At 36.0% G+C, this 18,150-nt stretch overlaps 1 protein-coding gene across 2 annotated transcripts in view; it reads left to right on the top strand.

Moving 5' to 3' along the window:
• The window catches only part of MRPS9 (mitochondrial ribosomal protein S9), a 48,477-nt gene that overhangs the window by 1,088 nt on the left and 29,239 nt on the right, over positions 1 to 18,150 (top strand). For both annotated transcript variants that reach the window (XM_016199478.2, XM_016199477.2), the window contains exon 2: positions 6,431 to 6,610. In XM_016199478.2, coding sequence (XP_016054964.2) covers positions 6,431 to 6,610 — 180 coding nt within the window. The remainder of the gene's footprint in view (positions 1 to 6,430; positions 6,611 to 18,150) is intronic.

Genomic DNA, 18,150 nt, shown 5'->3' with positions numbered 1-18,150 from the left:
ATACATGCATATGCATACTTTTTTAAAAATGGGTCCCACTGCATTTTTTGCTTCTCTAACTTACATATATAGTAGAAATCCTTGCAAGTCACCTATTATGAATCTAGCTGCTGATATTTTGTGGTGTGAGTGTATCAACGTTAATTTAACAATTTTTAAAAAATATATATATCTTTATTGATTACCGGGAGAGGAAGGGAGAGAGATAGAAACATCAATAATGAGTCATTGATCAGCTACCTCCTGCATGCCCCCTGCTGGGATCAAGCCCACAACCTGGGCATGTTCCCTGACCGGGAATCGAACCTCGATCTCCTGGATCCTAGGTCACTGCTCAACTGCTGGGCCACACCATTAATTTAACAATTGGTGGACATTTGCTTGTTTCCATTTTCTTCCCACTAATAAAGTATTCAGTGAACATCCTGGTCTAGTTCTTAGGTACTGATGCTTTAATTTCTGTGGGAGAGAGTTCCTGTTTTGAGGTTACTGCTGCAATGGATGTGTACATCTTCAATTTTAATAGATATTCCTACATAGCTTTCCAGGAAGGGTGTAGTGATTCACATTTCATCGCTGATGTATGAGTGTGCCCCTTTTTCTACCTGCATTATCTATTACTATGTTTTCAATAAGATGGGTGAAAAACAGTTTCTCTTTGGTACAATGATTTTCATCTCCCTGATTCTTGAAATTAAGTCCTTTTTTATCCACATGGCAAATGTTTACTGAGCACTTTATTTGAGCCAGACACTGCAAAGTAAACAAATCATAGTCAAACAAATAATTTCCAGACAGTATGGACCCTTAGCAGTGCCCAGATTCCTGAACACCACCACAGCACATGTTTAACCACATGAGGTACAGCTCAGATATAATGGAAAGACTTAACTGACCACATCGGACCCTTAATGATTTTATACATATGGCTTCTCTGTCTTGAATATTAATATTTCTTTACTTTTAGCTCCAACCTTAATAGTTATATTCCTTTTAGGGGCCATGTTTCATAAAACAAAAATGTTAATCATCTCATGAATGACTAAAACACTATGCCTTTTTTTTTTTTTTTTTTGAGAGGGGGGAGTGGTCGTAACCCATTACTTATGAAATCCCTTCAGAGGTTACCAGGAACTTAATGAAGGGAGCAGGGAGGCTAGAATAACAACAATAAAGTGCTTCTTGTACAGGATAAGTATTTTTTGCACTTTGTTTATATGTGTAAGTGTGTAGTAGGTGGTGATATAAACAATAAATATTACTGTGGGTCACAGTGAGAAACACTGATACAAGGACAAAGAAACAAGTTTTGTTAAGCAGTGACTTTTGGGTGCTCAATTGGGATCCTTACTAGCAGATTTCCTCTTGCATACCAATCATGTGGCACACTGGTTTCATATTAATGCCAAAATATAATTGCAAATATCTCATTGTCCCAGATTTTGGGTGTAGGAGGGTATCTTGCTTATGAATGGCCAGACTTTTCAGATTATAAACCCATGACTACCAGGGATCTACATAGAGTGTACTGTGAGATTTACAGAAGTAAATACAGAAGTGCAGTGCCTAATTCAAAGGAGTTGCAAAGGGTGGAGTGGTGGGCAACTTCTCAGGAGGTGAGAATAGTCTTTAGGAGCAATTAGGAATTACCTGAAAAAAGAGAGGTATTCTGTTCTAGGAAGATGTAATAGGTACAGTGGATTCTGGTAACAACAAGTGATTTGTTACAGCAATTATAATTGATAGAATGGTGAGAGACAGAATTGGAAAGTTTGGCAGTGTCCAGGTTATCGTCTGTTTTGCTTATGCTAAGGAACTTGAATTTTTTTTTAAACCTCTCGCACATTAGATTATCATACATATTACAAGCAGTTTACAGTCACGCTGTTCCCATGAATTCTTAAATCATGTGTCGGTATAAATTAGGAATACTAATTTACCTTTCTATAATATTTATGACTTACAGTAAGGAAAAGCAGTAGACCAATTTCTGTTTTGAAAAACATTACTACAAAATCTTGATAATATATCCTCTTTTATTTTCTACTAAGCACTTTCTCAGCGCTTAAACTTTCCATTTTTACTGAGCCAAAATGCTCTTGTTGAATTGGACTGTCTACCAGGAAAGAATGATCGATGACATCTGGTGCCTTAGCCCTTGCATATTTTGGTTTTATTGTAGAAACATTGCTATCTTTGTCTTAAGTATCTGTTTTTCTCATCTCTCATCTCATGGGCTCCTGAAGGTTGTAATATCCTATATTTATCCTCATTTTCCCTAATCTGACATCTGTCTTTACCTTTTCTTTTATTCCTCAAAGTATTTTTTTGCCTTTTCTATTCATATTAGCAGCAGATTCTTTTTGTTCCATTTTTATCCAATTGAACAAAAGGAAACTCCTTAGTACTTCCTTAATACCATTAAAGTAGCGTGTAGCACTGGCATTTGGCCACATTTGGGACATCACTGCTTTGTCAGGATGTGTCTGCGTTTTTGGCAACCTGCTGAATTGAAATTACAGTTGTCTGACCCCCTGATTATCTTTAAAAAGAAGCATATCTGTCAAGTTGTGTCAGTACAGTTCCATGAAAACAAAGTCTGAGGGAAATTCTCCGTTAGTAGCTTCTCAGTTTGAAATAGAACCTGTAGAAAATTTTGTTGGGAATTGTACTTGGTGGCAAAGCACATTCTCTCCAGGATTCTCAGCTGAGGTCTTTTCACTTGCAGCCTCATCTTACTTGATGGCTTGTACTAATGAATGATGGACGCCCTTGAATGTAAATATTTTTGTGTGAATTCGTTGCACGAATAATTCACATTTAATAAGTATATTCAATAGTGTGGTACTGATGCTGCGATGGCTTTGTAACTTTAATAAATATTATGAATTTCCAGAATATCATATTCTTCAGCAGTATGTACAAATGTCTTTGAAAAGATTCTAAATATCTTAAAGAGATTGTCTGAAAAATAGCAAATTGGGAACATGTTAAAGAAAAAGCCCTTTATGAACAACAATAAACATTTTACAGATATTTTTAAAGTATCATTTATGTTAAAAGTACAAAAGCTGCCACCTCATGTCATAAACCCTGGAGAATATAGACAGATAAAAAGTAATTTAAATCCAGTGAAGAAATGAGTTTTCAAGCCAATAATCAATTCTTTTATCAGAGATGATACTAAAATGTAAGAACAAAAGAAAAGGAGCAGTGTGAGAGAGAGATGAAAATACAAAGGAATATTTACTCAAAATGGAAGAATTATTTTAGCCACTTCACGCTATCAAGAGCGTTTTAAAAAGGTTGGATGAGGGAGAATTCTGTGAAACAGATATGATCAAAAGAAACTGTTAAGGATATAATTTTGAAGATGGACTGATGATACAAGAAGCTAAAAACTCAGAGTGACTACAGAATTGACACTGCAGAAAAAGGAAAATAACCCATGGAGTAAAGACTTAAAAATCATACAGAAAGCAGAAAAAAGCAACAAGAAATAAGACTAAGAGAGACCATATATACAGAGGATAGAATGTCAGGTAATTACTGTGATTGAAAAAGAGAACAGAATAAGGTGAGTGGTCAGTGGGTATTGCTGAAGTTAGTAGGAGAAATATATTTTATCAGAGACATGGATAAAAACTCATAAAAACACTGTGTACTGTCTAAATTGCCAGATCAAAAGATGAATTTTGAAAGTACAGACCATATAGCAAAAGAAAGAAAATAGGAAGGAAGCATAAAAAATGTAAAGATAAAATAAGATTAAAAATAAGACAGTATCTATTAAAGCCTATTTAAATGGAATAGTTGCATGTATTTAAAAAAATTCAGATTGGGTCAAAAGAACAAAACCTAAAATGACTTAATTTAAATAAAAAATATGGGCAATGATATTCCAGGGTAGTGCAAATGGGAGTTTAAGAGGTTTGCAATATTGTGATCCAACAGCATTGATGGGATAAAAGTATTGCATGGCAGTGGAATACTTTATAATGCTGAAGCATAGAGTCTGCCTTCAGATAAAACTCTCCTGAGCCAAATAGTGCATTGGGTATACCACTGAAACATATGAAGGAAATATGTAGGAACAAAAAGATAATTGACAAAGAAAATTTACAGATAGTGTAGATGTGTAGATTTGTGTTTCTTTGGTATTTTTGCCTTGGCTCACATCCAATATAAATAGCCACTTTAAAATGTTTTTCTAATTTTTTTTCCCTTTAATTATTCTATCTACCCTTTGCAGTCCATCAAACCTGTCACTCCTTACCCTGCAGTCCATCTCATATCCTATTTCACAAGGAAAATAGTGGCCAGAAGACATAAGTAACCGTACTTCTCCGCCTACTCTCCCTCACAAACTACTTTGCTTCTTTGCATGGAAGAGATGTTTCTCATCGTAACACTAATGCCTGCCATTTCCCCTGCTTCGTGTCCTATGTGATTATTAACAGACTATACCTCTAGCCCACCCCCATCTCCCCCTAGACCCCTCTCCTGATACTCCTGTAAGGCACCTCGACATGCATCATGCCAAAATGGAACACATCACTTTCCTCCCTAATGTTTCTTTTCCTCTAGAATTCATTACTTCAGTGATTGGAGCCATGTTCAGTGGAAGACTCATTTCTCCTTTCGAGGGCTGTGGTTGGTGATTGGTGGGAAGTGTAGTGGATTTACCTGTATTATGAATGGATTGTTTTAGCTATGGACAAAAATGTTTGTCATATTACTTACAAAGCCAGCAGTGTAACCATGGCTTTGGCAATGAAACATTTGGAAGAATTACCTCTACTCCATGACTGTTACTTTTATTCCCCAAATTCATACTTTTACCATGTTTCTTGGGGCAGAAAAGCATTTTCACTTTGAATATGGGAAGCAGTTTTCTCCATTGTTCAAAGAAGGCATGGAATCTAAAGAAAAGCCTGGAAAAAAAGTGAAAACAAGATGGTAAAAACTATTGAGGTGGGGAATTGGTGCCCATGTCACCTGGCTATGGGGAGAGGTAACAGAGTGTAAAAACAGGCTCTGTCTATAAAAGGGCAGGCTAACTATATACATCAGCCAGTTTGTGTCATGTTTTTACTCATTGATAGTAACACTATCTTTATAGAGCATTATAAGAAAATATAATTGTTGATTCATAATTCATAATACAAAGAAACTCCTCTGTGCTTTCCTGAGAAAAAGTGAACTATAAAGTTTCATGAAATTTTAAATTGCCCTTTCTTACTCATCAAAGAAAAGCAAGAAACTGTTTTATCACTATTTTAATTTGTGAGAGTTTGAGAACATAATTTTTACTGTTAATTGGATATTTTCATATTTGTCCTGTATATTTTCTTCCATTTTCTAGTGTAACTGTGGTGCCAAAATACCATAGACTTATTGGAATCTGATTCTCAGAGGGGTGGGAATGGCTAAGGGAGGGGTGGTGCTGGTGGCGCTATGTGTGTGAGACGTCTATGTTTATGAAAAGGGAAATGAATGAGTTACTAAGCCTGAATATTACTTAAGAGTGTTTAAAATTGTTGAGGCAGGGATCAGGCTGAGAACCACAGACTGAAGATTTTGAGAAGAGCCAGGACCAGAAAGATCTGTTCTGGTTCTCTCCAGCTACTCAATGCGACCGAATGGTCATTTGAAAACATTTTTCAGGTTCTTTTCCTTTATTGCAGATGAAATATTCATGCCTTGGGGGGGAATCCCTAGTGCCACAGCATAAAGGGTCCACAGCAGCAAGTGCGATATCATTACTGATAGTTTAAAATGTGGAAGCCCTTATTTCTACATAAAATATGGAACCAAAGAAATACAAAGAAATTGCCTTGCTTTTTAGTGAAGCAGTTTCTTCACTGAGTCAGCTTAAAATAAGGACCATGGAATAAAGTTTCAGACTAAGCTAAATCTATTATTTTAAGGCACTTAAAGATAGGTTGCATTTGTACCCTAGACAAGGTGAGTGCCTGTAATCTAAGGGTGCTGTTTCCAAGTACTTGTCCCTTTACTCCCACTTCTGCCTGCTAGTGATTATCTGCTGGTACCTTTGCCTCTTTTTAAGGGAGTGGCGCAGTCATCCTTCATTTCATGTGTGTCAAATATCACAAGAAGCTGAAGTTGACAGATCAGAATCAAATAATGTATGTTTGTAGTATTTTGTTTTTAATGTGTTGAAATGCTAGTAGTTTAAACTACTTCGTAAGCACAGGCCTTAAAAAGCAATCTTTTGAGCAGCTTTCTTAACAGGCCTTTTAACTTGTCTGCAGACTCCTGCCAACTGAGTCTATTATTATTATTATATCAACTATTATTATGAAAAGACAACTGTTTGAAAATCCTGTTTTATTTAGGGACAGTGGCTTACAACATCAGTGTTTAATGTAAATTTTTTTCTTTTCTTTCCATTTATATTTTCTGCTAGATATTAAGACTAAGACATACCGCAGTTGTAACAACAAAGAAAAATGTTGCAGCCTTAAGACGTGAAACCTACACAGTGGATTTTATTAAAAAGCAGATTGAGGAGTTCAACATAGGAAAGAGACATTTAGCCAACATGATGGGAGAAGATCCAGAAACCTTTACGCAAGAGGATATTGATGTAAGTACAGGCATACTCTGCTGAAAAGTAATTGCTGTGAAGTTTTAGGTGTTGAAAGCACTGTTCTTCAGCCTGAGCCCTTGAGCTCCGTGTACATGTTAGTCAAACTGTTGGCATAAGGAAATATGGCACTGTAAAACTTTGCAAGTTGAAACGATGGTTTCAAAGAAAGATATTGCTCTGTATTTGAAGCATCATAATGTATGGCAAGTTTTAGGTTTTAACTGGAAATGAATACTTTCCTTGATGTAAGGGCATAGGAGCCGCTATGAATCCTTATACACAATTTGGAAACATTCTGTAGTGTAGTCTTAAATTTTGCTTTCTTACAAAATGATAAAACAAATGGTAATGGAAATATAGTCAAGTTCATAGGAAATCCCATAAGTAAATCTAAACCCAGTGTTTTTATCAACTTAACTCTATGTTCGAATTTTCAAAGTGAGGGCATAGGGCATGTCCTAAGTGATTTGAGGATAGGTTAGAATGCTATTCATATACCATTCTTGAATTGTTATAATTCCAATAAAAGTTGTAATATCAACATTACTTTTTTGCTAGACATGCCAGAATAGCTAGCAAAAGAACTTAACAATTTAACAATTTTGAAGGTTGTTCTAATTTTAAAAAAAAGTAACATATGACATCCCATGATGATTGATATTTAACAGAAGAATAACATCTTTGTGTAGATTTAACATTTTATATTATTTCAAATACATAATTCTTTTAATCATTTTGTATTTTTAGGCATTTTTAGTTTACTTCCCATCTTTTTATCTACCTTTCTTAATTATTTGTAAGTGGTACTTCAGTATGTCTCTAAGGCACCAGACCAACACGTTTGGCTAAGCTGGAAGGATTTCCCATTGTCCTCATAGGTCCAGGTGACCTGGAGTGATGGACCTCATAGCTGCTGTCCTGTTTTTGAATCTTTTGGTAACCTGGACAATATTTAGGGATATTAAGAAACCTGTATTTTTATAACAGTAATTTTATCAAAGGCCATGTAGGTATTGCTCCATTTTTAGAAGAGGAAACTGAGGCACAAAAAGAATAAGCATCATGTTTAAGTATATACGTATGGGTAGAGGGCAAAGAGCTAAAACTTTAAACTTTGAACCTCGTGTTCTTTCTTCATATCGGCCTCATTTCGTAGGTAATGGACGTCTGACAGTATCCAGAATTATTACATAACGTTTAGCTACAGACTCAAAACATGATTTTCAAGAAGAAAAGGACAAAAAGTAACTAGTGTTTGTAATACTCAAAAAGTTATTTTTTTTTAAAGAAGAATTGAAGGAAAGGACCACACACTAAGTAAGACCTTCTCTTCCACATTTAGTAACGTGCCCTTTAAAAAGCTCAGGGAATGGTGAGCATCTAGGCACAGCAGTCCTACTGTAGATTTATGTTTTTCGAGGAGAACCGCAGTCTCAGTATCTCTGTGCCCCTCAGGCTTTTCTCTTGAGACAACTTATTTTGCTGGGTTTTTTTTCTTTTTTTCATTTGGTGGCTGCTTTATTGAGACACACTTCACATACCCTGGTTTTCAGTCTTCCCACAGAGTTGCCCAGCCGTCACCAGTCTACCACAGACCATTTCCATCACTCCGCAACATAACCTTGCACCCCCAGCAGCTGTCACTCTTCGCCTCCCCCGTCCCCTCAGCTCTGGGCTACCCTGTCTTTATAGATTTGCCTGCTCTGGACATTTTATGTAAACAGAATCATACAATACTTGGTCTTTTGTGACTGGCTTCTTCACTTAGCATATTGTTTTCAACATTTATCTATGTTTTATCATGTGTCAGCTGTTCATTCCTTTTTATGGCCAAATACTTTTCCATTGCATGGATATACTACATTTCTTTTTAGTCCATTCATCAGGTGATGGGCATTTGGATTGTTTCCATTTTTGGCTGTTAGGAACAGTGCTGCTATAAACATGCATGTAAAAGTTTTTGTACGGTCACATTTTCACTTCTCTTGGGTATGTAGCTAAGAAACCATTGCTAATCCAAAGTCATGAAGATTTACACTTATGTTTTCTTCTGAGAGGTTAATAGTTTTAGTTCTTACCTAAGTCTTTGATTCATTTGCAGAAATTTTTATATGTGGTATGAGATAGGGGTTCCAGCTTCATTCTTTTACATGAGGATGTCCAGTTGTCCCAGTGGCATTTGTTGAAAAGATTATTGTTTCCCCGTTGAATTGTTTTGTCACCCTTAATGAAAATCAATTGGCTATAAATATGAGGGTTTATTTGTGGACACTATTATATTTCATTGATCTTTAATGTATCCTTATGCCAGTATTACACTGTCTTGATTACTATAGCTTTGTAATAAATTTTGAAATTGGGAAGTACTCCTAGTTTGATCTTGTTTCAAGATCATTTTGGCAATTCTGTGCCCCTCGAATTTCCTTAAAAGTTTTAGAATCAGCTTGTCAGTTTCTGCAAAGAGTCAGCTAGTATTTTTATAGAGATTGTGTTGAATCTCTAGATCAGTTTTGGGAGTATTGCCATCCTAATATTATCTTCTGATCTGTGAACATGGAATGTCTTTCTGTTTATTTAGATTTTCTTTAATTTCTTTCAATGATATTTTATAGTTTTCAGAATTCATGTTTGATATTTTTTTCTGCTGCTTAAATTAAAAGCATTAATTTCTTTCTTAAAATTTTAAGTAGAATTGTTTTCTTTTTGGATTCTTTATTGCAAGTGATAGAAATACAATTAATTTTTGAGTATTGAATCCTTCAACCTTGCTGAACTCATTTACTAATTCTTACAGTTTTTTAGTGGGTTCCTTAGGATTTTATGTGTTCAAACTGTCAATAGAAATAGTTGCAGTTTTTTTTCTTTTCAGTCTGGTTGCCTTTTATTTATTTTTTTTCTTGCCTAATTGCTGTGGCTATCACCTCCAACAACGTTGACTAGACATGGTAGGAGTGGGCATCCTCATCTTGTTCTTGATCTTAGGGGAGAGCTCCAGTCTTTCACCATTAAAAATGATGTTAGCCATGGGTTTATTTGTAGATGCTCTTTTATCAGATACAGGAAGTTCCATCTCTAGTTTGTTGAACATTGTTATCATAAAAACGTATGGGATGTTGTCAGTGCTTTTTTTGCTTTTACTGAGGTGATCATTTCTTTTATTGATATGGTATATCATGTTAATTGATTTTTTCATTTTCTTTATCTTTATTAAATTAAAATAATAACAACTACTTTCATATTATTGTTAGGACTACAGAGACAAGCAAGCTGAAAAAAAGCTTATGACATAACAAATCACAGAGTCAAACACAGCCTTATTTTACCTATAGATTTGTTCTGGGAATAATAGAAGCAATTGCAGATTTTTGTTTTTTAACATTGTTCAATGAAACATTACTTAGTAAAACTTTTAATAGGACCTTGAGCTAACACAATGTGTAGGATGTCAACTAAGATTCACGAGAATCAGATTTTGTCCTGTATCACACTTAACACTTTAAAGCAGCAACCTTTAACCCATGTGTGGCAAGAATTCTTAAAGCTTGTGATATCTGACTATTAGTCAGGGGCACTGACCTCTATTCCGAGATTGTCAAATAAAAAAATGACAGCAGCCAACACAACAATTGCCTTCCAGTGTGAATGAATCAAAATTATTCCAATTTTTTGGTCAGATTGGCAAAAAATATGGTGTTTTTTGGTATGCCACAGAACTTCAGTAATTAGTTTATGTGCCATGAGATGAAAACAGTTGAAAATCGCTGCTTTAAAGGATACATGTTATTTGTTTTTTTATGTTTTACATTAATTGATTTGTGTGTTTAACTGTGTTCCTGGAATAAATCCCACTTTGTCATTGTGGGTAATTTTTTTTTTTTATATGTTTCTGGATTAGGCGTGCTAGTATTTTGCTGAGTTTTGCTTTTAATTGATACTGATCTGTAGTTTCTTTTAATGTCTTTGTCTGATTTTGACATCAGGGTAATACTGATCTCATAGAATGAGTTGTGAAACGATCTCACCTCTTCATTTTTGGAAGTTTGTGACGAATTGGTGTTAATTATTCTTTAAATATTTGGTTGAATTAATCAGTGACACTATCTGGGCCTGTCATTTTTGGGGGAGGTACCTTTTTTATTACTGTTTGCTTTTTTTTTTTTAATCCTCACTGAAGGATATGTTTTTATTGATTTTTAGAGAGAGATGAAGGGAGGGGGGAGAGAGAGAGAAACAGCGGTTGCCTTCCATACGCACCCTGACTGGATCAAACCTGTAACCTGGATATGTGCACTGACCTTGAATTGCATTCTCTACCCTTCCTGGTCACGGGACAATGCTCCAGTCAATTGAGCCACACGCGCGGGGCTTATTGTTTGCTTTTTAAAATGGTCCTCCCCTCTCCCGTGACCTGTGTGTTCCTGAGTTCTCTGCCAGAAGATCCACCATCCAACTGACTTTAGCCCTAAGGCTTTTTTGAACATCTCTTTTCAACCTTTTGGGATGTACCTGTGGCATATTTAGATCACTGAGAAAACAATCAGTCATCAGTTTTGTAATTCTCTCTGAAGGGATAAACATTTTCAAAAGATAAGTGTAAAAATGAATTATGTTGTTTGGAATGGTTAGTTCATTGCTTGGATGTTTAATCGGACTGTTAGTTTAAGATGTTAAAATTATTTTCATGAGAATTTAATTTCTACAGAGTAGGCATGACCTATAGTTTAATTCAATTACCTCGTTAAAACTCTAGGCTCACTGTATAATTTTCACATAGGTAAATTAGGTGCCATTGTATTTAGATTAAACCATCTATTATTTTATGTATTAGAAACTGTTTCTTTTATATTGCTTATTAACCAGTTGCTAAAGTAATAATAGCCAAAACCATCTGTGAAAATGCATTTAAGTAAATATTCTAAAGATTTAAAATATCTGCCCTGGCCAATGTGGCTTATCAGTTAGAACATCAGCCTGTCCATTGAAGGGTTGAGGGTTTGATTCCAGTCAAGAGCACGTACCTGGGTTGCAGGTTCGATCCCAGCCTGGTCGGGGTGCATGTGGGAGGTAATCAGTCGATGTGTCTCTCTCCCATCAGTGTTTCCCTGTCTCTTTCTCTTTCTCTCTCTCCTTCTCTCTCCCCCTTCCTGCCTCCCACTCTCTCTGAAAAGCAATGGAAAAAATATCCTCGGTTGAGGATTAACAAAAATAAATTTTTTTCAAATATCGATTTTTATATATTAAAATATCTTTAAATATTTTTGTTAAGGTGTTTACAACAGACATACATTGGTGTCTCCATTTAGATTATCCGTTTTATATTATTTAGAGAACTCTTAAAGGATCCTATCTAGTCAGAAACAGTATGTTTGGTTCTGGGTTTTTTGTTTTTTGTTTTTTTTTATTCCTCACCTGAGGATATTTTTTCCATTGTTTTTCAGAGACAGTGGAAGGGAGAGGGAGAGACAGAGAGAGAAACGTCGATGTGAGAGAGACACATCGACTGATTGCCTCCCTCACAGCCCTGGCCCGACTGGGACCAGGGACGGAGCCTGCATCCGAGGTATGTGCCCTTGACTGGAATTGAAACGAAGACCCTTCAGTTCACAGGCCGACATTCTAACCACTGAACCATAAAGGCCAGGGCCAGTTCTGGATTTTGAAGTGTAGAATTGTTTTCCAGAGAAGATATGTTTAACATCACTATGTAAATGTAAGAGGTGACAGCTATTCTGTACTTTTAAAACTGTGAGTGTATGTGTGTGTGGTGAAAGTAAGTTGTTGTAATTTTGTGTCATTGTGCCAATAGAGTATAATTTTTAAAAATCTTCCATAGATTTAGCAAAAAGAAGTAATGCAATCATGAATTAATATGAAAAAATCTCCAATTATTAAAAGTATATAGAATCTCTAAAATGAAGCTGAATTTATTGTTTTGAGGAATTATAGATGCAAAACATGTAGAACTTGGTTAAATGGATTTTTTTTTTTAATCATTGTAGTTGAAGTGGTGGTGTAGGAAGATGCAAAACCTGGTGTGAGTAGGTTTTTTGCAGTGTCACTAACTAACACTGTAATGTTGAGCAAGTCAGAGCACTCTGTCGCTTGATTTTCTGGTCTCTCTAGTAACTCCAGCTGCTTGCTTACCTAAGAATATAGGAACAGGAGATTACTAGTAACTGTGATAAATGAAATCTACCGTAGCTTGAATCACTTACAAGTTTCTAATTGCCTTTGTCACACAGATCTTCCATGCTACCTGACACTGAATGTTGGGGAAAATAATCTGAAATACTATTGAGTATGTTGATTTATCGCTGAGTGATTTAAACTGGAGGCTGCATTGTATTTGGTGTTTTGTCTCACCTCGCTCACTGTCTGAAAGCCTGTGTGGAGGGAGTGTTGCCATTTTCCTGACACCAGTGACCTAATTCTGTGCTAGACCTTCCTCAAGTGATTGATCTGCTTCACTAAGCCTCACGTATTATATCAATTAATTCTTGGCATTTTATTAAATTTAGTGGACTCCCTTTGGCATCTGAGTAGATATATAAGCAAAGAGTACAGTGACAACTGTTATCAAGGTGTTAAAATTATACACCCATTATGGTTCCTGTTTTCATTTATGTTTTTGAAACTATTATTTTTTTAAGAAGTTTCAGCTGTGTGTATAACTTGAGAGACATTTTAGCTGATGAGTCTTATTTAGCATTTCCATACTGACAAAATGCTTAAATATTTTAAAGACAAAAATAAATGATTTGATATCCAAAATCAGGAAAATATTCTAAGCCTCAAGATAGTGTTTGGAAGGGCATTGTGATTGCTGTTACATAGAATTTATAATGCTTTGTATAACGTGTTTGGCTTTTGACATATAAATTAAAACTGGGTACAATAATTTTCCTTGTAATATGATCATGAAATTAGATATTCTACAAAAGGGAATTTTCTAGATAAGGGAAATCTATTTTTAACTATCTAATGAAAAATGCCCCTACTTACTAAACACCTCTTACACATGTGCAAGATGCTGTCCGGAGCTGATGCAGAGTATCACATTTAATGTTTATAAAATCCTTATGGGGTAGTAAGTATTTATTGTTGAAGAAACCAAGGCTGTACAAGGTCTTTACTCTACCCAAAGTCTGGTTTTTTACACTTTCAAAGATTATTGTTTTGGCTAACATTTTCTAAAATAAGTTGTAGTTTCCCCAACCTTATACATGTGTTATAGAGTTAAGTGAGTATAACTTAACCTTCCAGTGTGTCAGGATTTCCCTTTTTAGTGTGGTTGTTAAACTGTGATACCCTGACTGTGGCTCATAGTGAATGTTTGCTCCTGTACTAAATGGCCTGGCTATGCTTTATTCTGATTCCTGCCATCTCCTTTCCTGTCAAGGTGTCCCTGTGTATGTGCCTGCCTCCAGCCTCTCTCTCATGACTTCCAACCTTCTGGCATAACTAACTTGTTAGGCATGTGAGTTAAAACTAAGGACCATTGGACTCAGCATAAGGACCTATATGCCCTTCCTACTAAGTAAAATCACGAATTTATGTCAGCTATTTCTGCTCTTCAGAAGGCTCTTCGGGCCTTTTTTGTTGTTGATTTCTAGGTTTACAGCTTTATTCCAGAAGATTGAACTTGAATGGAATTCTGGCTTCTGTCCTCACTGAATGCAGCATATAGAACTTATGTGTGAAAATTATACTTAGCTAATCTTAAATGCTAGTGTATCCTTAGTTTAATAAGGCTTTAAAAAGATTTCAGATGTGGGCTAATAAAATTTTTAAAAATCAGATAAAATTTTATGAATAAAAATAATTGTGCTTGTCACTGTTGATATTTACTTTAAAGTTACATTATTTAGAAGATTTTAAATGATTAAAGCTACAGATTGTATGGCTGCTAGAATTTTTTTTTTTAGAATTCCTTTGCTATATTTAATGCTCAATCTTCATATTAAATTTATATGGAAGAATTATTTGTAGTTGGCAAAATACCAGATTAACTAAAAAGAAATTAATCATTAGTCATGGACAGGTATAGATTTCCTCCATTTTAAAAAGTTTAACTTTTCCTGACTTTTTTTTTTTTAATATGTCTTTATCGATTTTAGAGAGAGGAAGGGAGAGGGAGACAGAGAGATAGAAACATCAATGATAAGAGAGTCATTAATCAGTTGCCTCCTGCACTCCCCCTACTGGGGATCAAGCCTGCAACCCAGGCATGTGCTTTAAGTATATTGGAAAGAAAGGAACCACCTACCGCTCTTTCCCAGTGAACCACTATGGTGTTACCAGTAACCTTCAGAAGATCTAATAAGAGGAAAAACAGGTCCCTCTAGCAATCAGTAGTGTGTATGGTGTCTTGCTGAAAGTACTTAATACATGCTAAATATTTTGAGAATAGGTCTTAATGCGGTGGTTCTCGACTCCTGTTCCGTAAACCGTTCACTGGTGACTGCCAAATGCTGATCATTACATATGTAAGAAGTAGTTTGGCTGTAACAGCGTATGTTACTGCGAGGGGGAGTCTGTCAACTGAACATTGAGCTGAGTGGGTTTTGTAATTCAATGTAAAACAGTTACACTTTGGTCAAAGGAAGATCTTATGTGTGGAAACGATAAAGAAATAAGATAAAGAAATAAGCCCCATCACCCGGCCGGGCGTGGCTCAGCGGTTGAGCATCGACCCAGGATCCAGGCAGTCAGGGTTCGATTCCCTGTCAGGGCACATGCCCGGGTTGCGGGCTCGATCCCCAGTCGGGGGAGTGCAGGAGGCAGCCGATCAATGACTCTTTCATCATTGATGTTTCTATTTCTCTATCCCTCTCCTTTCCTCTCTTTGAAATCAATAAAGATATATTTAAAAAAAAAGAAAGAAAGAAGCCCCATAGTCTGTAACAGGCACGGCAGAAAACAATTGTCCTCAAATAGTGACCCAGGGCTAAAGGCTGGTTGGTCAGTGAATAGTGCAGTCAGTGCCTATAGAATTTTAGAGACATTATAACTTTTGTTATGCTAAAGTAGATACTGGATTACAGTGATTGCTAATATGTTTAGTATCATTGAGTCTTTTAATCCTTTCACATATACCATCAAAAATTATTTTTCTCTCCCTGGCCGGTGTGGCTTAGTGGTTAGAGCATCAATCCAAGCACCAAAGTGTTGGGGTTTTGATTCCCAGTCAAGGGCATGTATCTGGGTTGCAGATTCGCTCCCAGCCCCCAGTTGGGGCGCGTGCAGAAGGCAGCCAGTCAGTGTCTCTCACATCGATGTTTCTCTCTCTTTCTCTTTCCCCCTCCCTCCCTCCCACTCTCTCTGAAAAGCAATGGAGACAATATCCTCAGGTGAGGATTAACACACACACAGACACAAATTATTTTTCTCGAAATCATGCTGTAAACACCGAAAAGTTGAGGGCCACTGATACTTGCATTTTCTTTTTTGAATTAGGCAATATCAGTTATAAACATTTTGGAGACATTTTAGTTACATTAAATAATATGGATGCAGAATTGCACTTGTACTTACTAATGTCTTTATTTGGGAATTAAAAGTTAAGTTCTACATTACTACAGAATTTCAGGAAAAAAGCCAGCAAATTGATATATAACACTGTTGAAGTCTACCAATTACTTTTTAATTGGTATTACAGACCTCATTCTGAAGGCAGAGCGTTTTACTCTCCTAAGTGTGAGCGTGCTGTATGGAGTCTCTCTAATTGGTTAGCTGTGCCCATTCCATTTGATGTACCATTTTTCACAATATCTCATAATTTGTGCTCACTTCTAATGAACAGAGTCGTTAGGACAGGCGTGTCTAAGTACAACTGACAGCTAACATTAGGTGCCAGATGCAGTTTATAAAGCTGCGTAGAAATGTAGAGAACAGTTTAAATAAATTAGCACCTGTACATTAGTCTCACTTGCTGGTAATTTATAAGCGAATCAGTAGAGATGACATTTAGGTAAGTCATTGATCAAGTTAACAGCTGCAAACCCACTGCCCAGCTGGGATACCTAATTAATTGAGATTGCATTCCTGACCCAAAGCTTCTCTTGGTTCAGTCTGCAGCCCTTTTATACTTTGACATAAACCTAAGAATATAGGTAAATACTTTGCCTTCATTTCAGGGAACCCTTCAATTACCGATATTCTAATTAAAATCTAAAAAAGTAAGAAACATGTTTACGAATGAGAATTACCTTACTCCATGAGAATTACCTTACTTATTTGGATAATTTTTTTTTTTAATTTGCATTCTTTATTTTTGTCAGTATTTTTTTTGTTTTGGATTCAGGTAAACCTTGCTGTAGTCTAATAAATTTCTAAAGGATCCTGTCTATACTATCATTAAATGTATATAGATGCTTTTCGACTTACAACAGTGTTACATCTTAATAAACCTATTGTTAAGCTGAAAATATCATAAGTCAGAAATAGAATCTTTAAAAAAAAGACATTGACTGCACCTAACCTACCGAACATCATAGCTTATTAGCCTACCTACCTTAACCGTGCTCAGAACACTTGCCTTAGCCTACAGTTGGGTAGAGTTATCTAACACAGTGGACACGCTGTGTAGAGTGTGTTGGGTCGTTTTACCCCTGTGATCGTTTGGCTGGCTGGGAACTGTGGGTGTTGCCGCTGCCCAGCATCAGGGGAGAGAGTACCATACCACCATATATCGCTAGCCTGGGAAAAGATCAAAATTCAAAATTCAGAGGATAGTTTCTACTGAATTCATATTGCTTTACACCTTTGTAAAGTCGAAAAATTGTTAAGTCTAACCATCGTAAGTTGGGGACCATCTAAGTACACCACCTTTTTCCAGTAGAAGCAGGGGTTTTCGGTTTTTGTTTTTGTAATAACCAACCATTGAACCAAAGCCATATATGTATATAACAGTTTTTTCAAATGTGAGATTCGCTTAAAAGAACTTTGCCAAGTTGAATTTCATACAAATTCAGTGCTTAATATAGGAATTACTAAGGTAGAACTTCCTATAGGAAAATGTCCTTTGTTTTCTGTTCCTGTGGCTCAGATTTTCTTCTGAGTGAATTTAAATCTGAAAGATTAGGGCATCAACAACCTTAAATCAGAGTAAGGCACTGCTTTTGTATATATTCCAGGTATATGTTCATGGATGTTGATGTTTGAATACCAGTGTGTTAACTACAGGCCACATCCAAAGCCTGGTTCCTACACTGAGAAAAGGTCTCTTGAAATGCAAATGATAACACTCAAACAAATAAAAATATGCTAGTAATAGTGTGTGCAAGCTTCTTGAAAAATGACTGAGTTCCAACTGATAGACCTATTTTTGATTTTGTGGAAGGATTGGGTTTCTAAGTTTAAATAATAGATTGGATAGATTGCGCAGAAGTGAAAAAGTATTTATTTCAGATAATTATGAAATTTCTGTTAATTCTGTCATGGTTGATAAACTTGGTCCAAGTGGGCCAAACCCCAGGTCGGATGTGAAATGCCAGTATGCCAAGTAGTAAGGTACTTGAAGGTCTACGCTGCTTTCT

The sequence above is a fragment of the Miniopterus natalensis genome, chromosome 13 (genome assembly GCF_054644295.1).
Source record: "Miniopterus natalensis isolate mMinNat1 chromosome 13, mMinNat1.hap1, whole genome shotgun sequence".
NCBI classification, from domain to species: Eukaryota; Metazoa; Chordata; class Mammalia; order Chiroptera; family Miniopteridae; genus Miniopterus; species Miniopterus natalensis.
The sequence above is the reverse complement of the archived record's forward strand: the minus strand, read 5'-3'. Positions and strand labels throughout refer to the sequence as shown.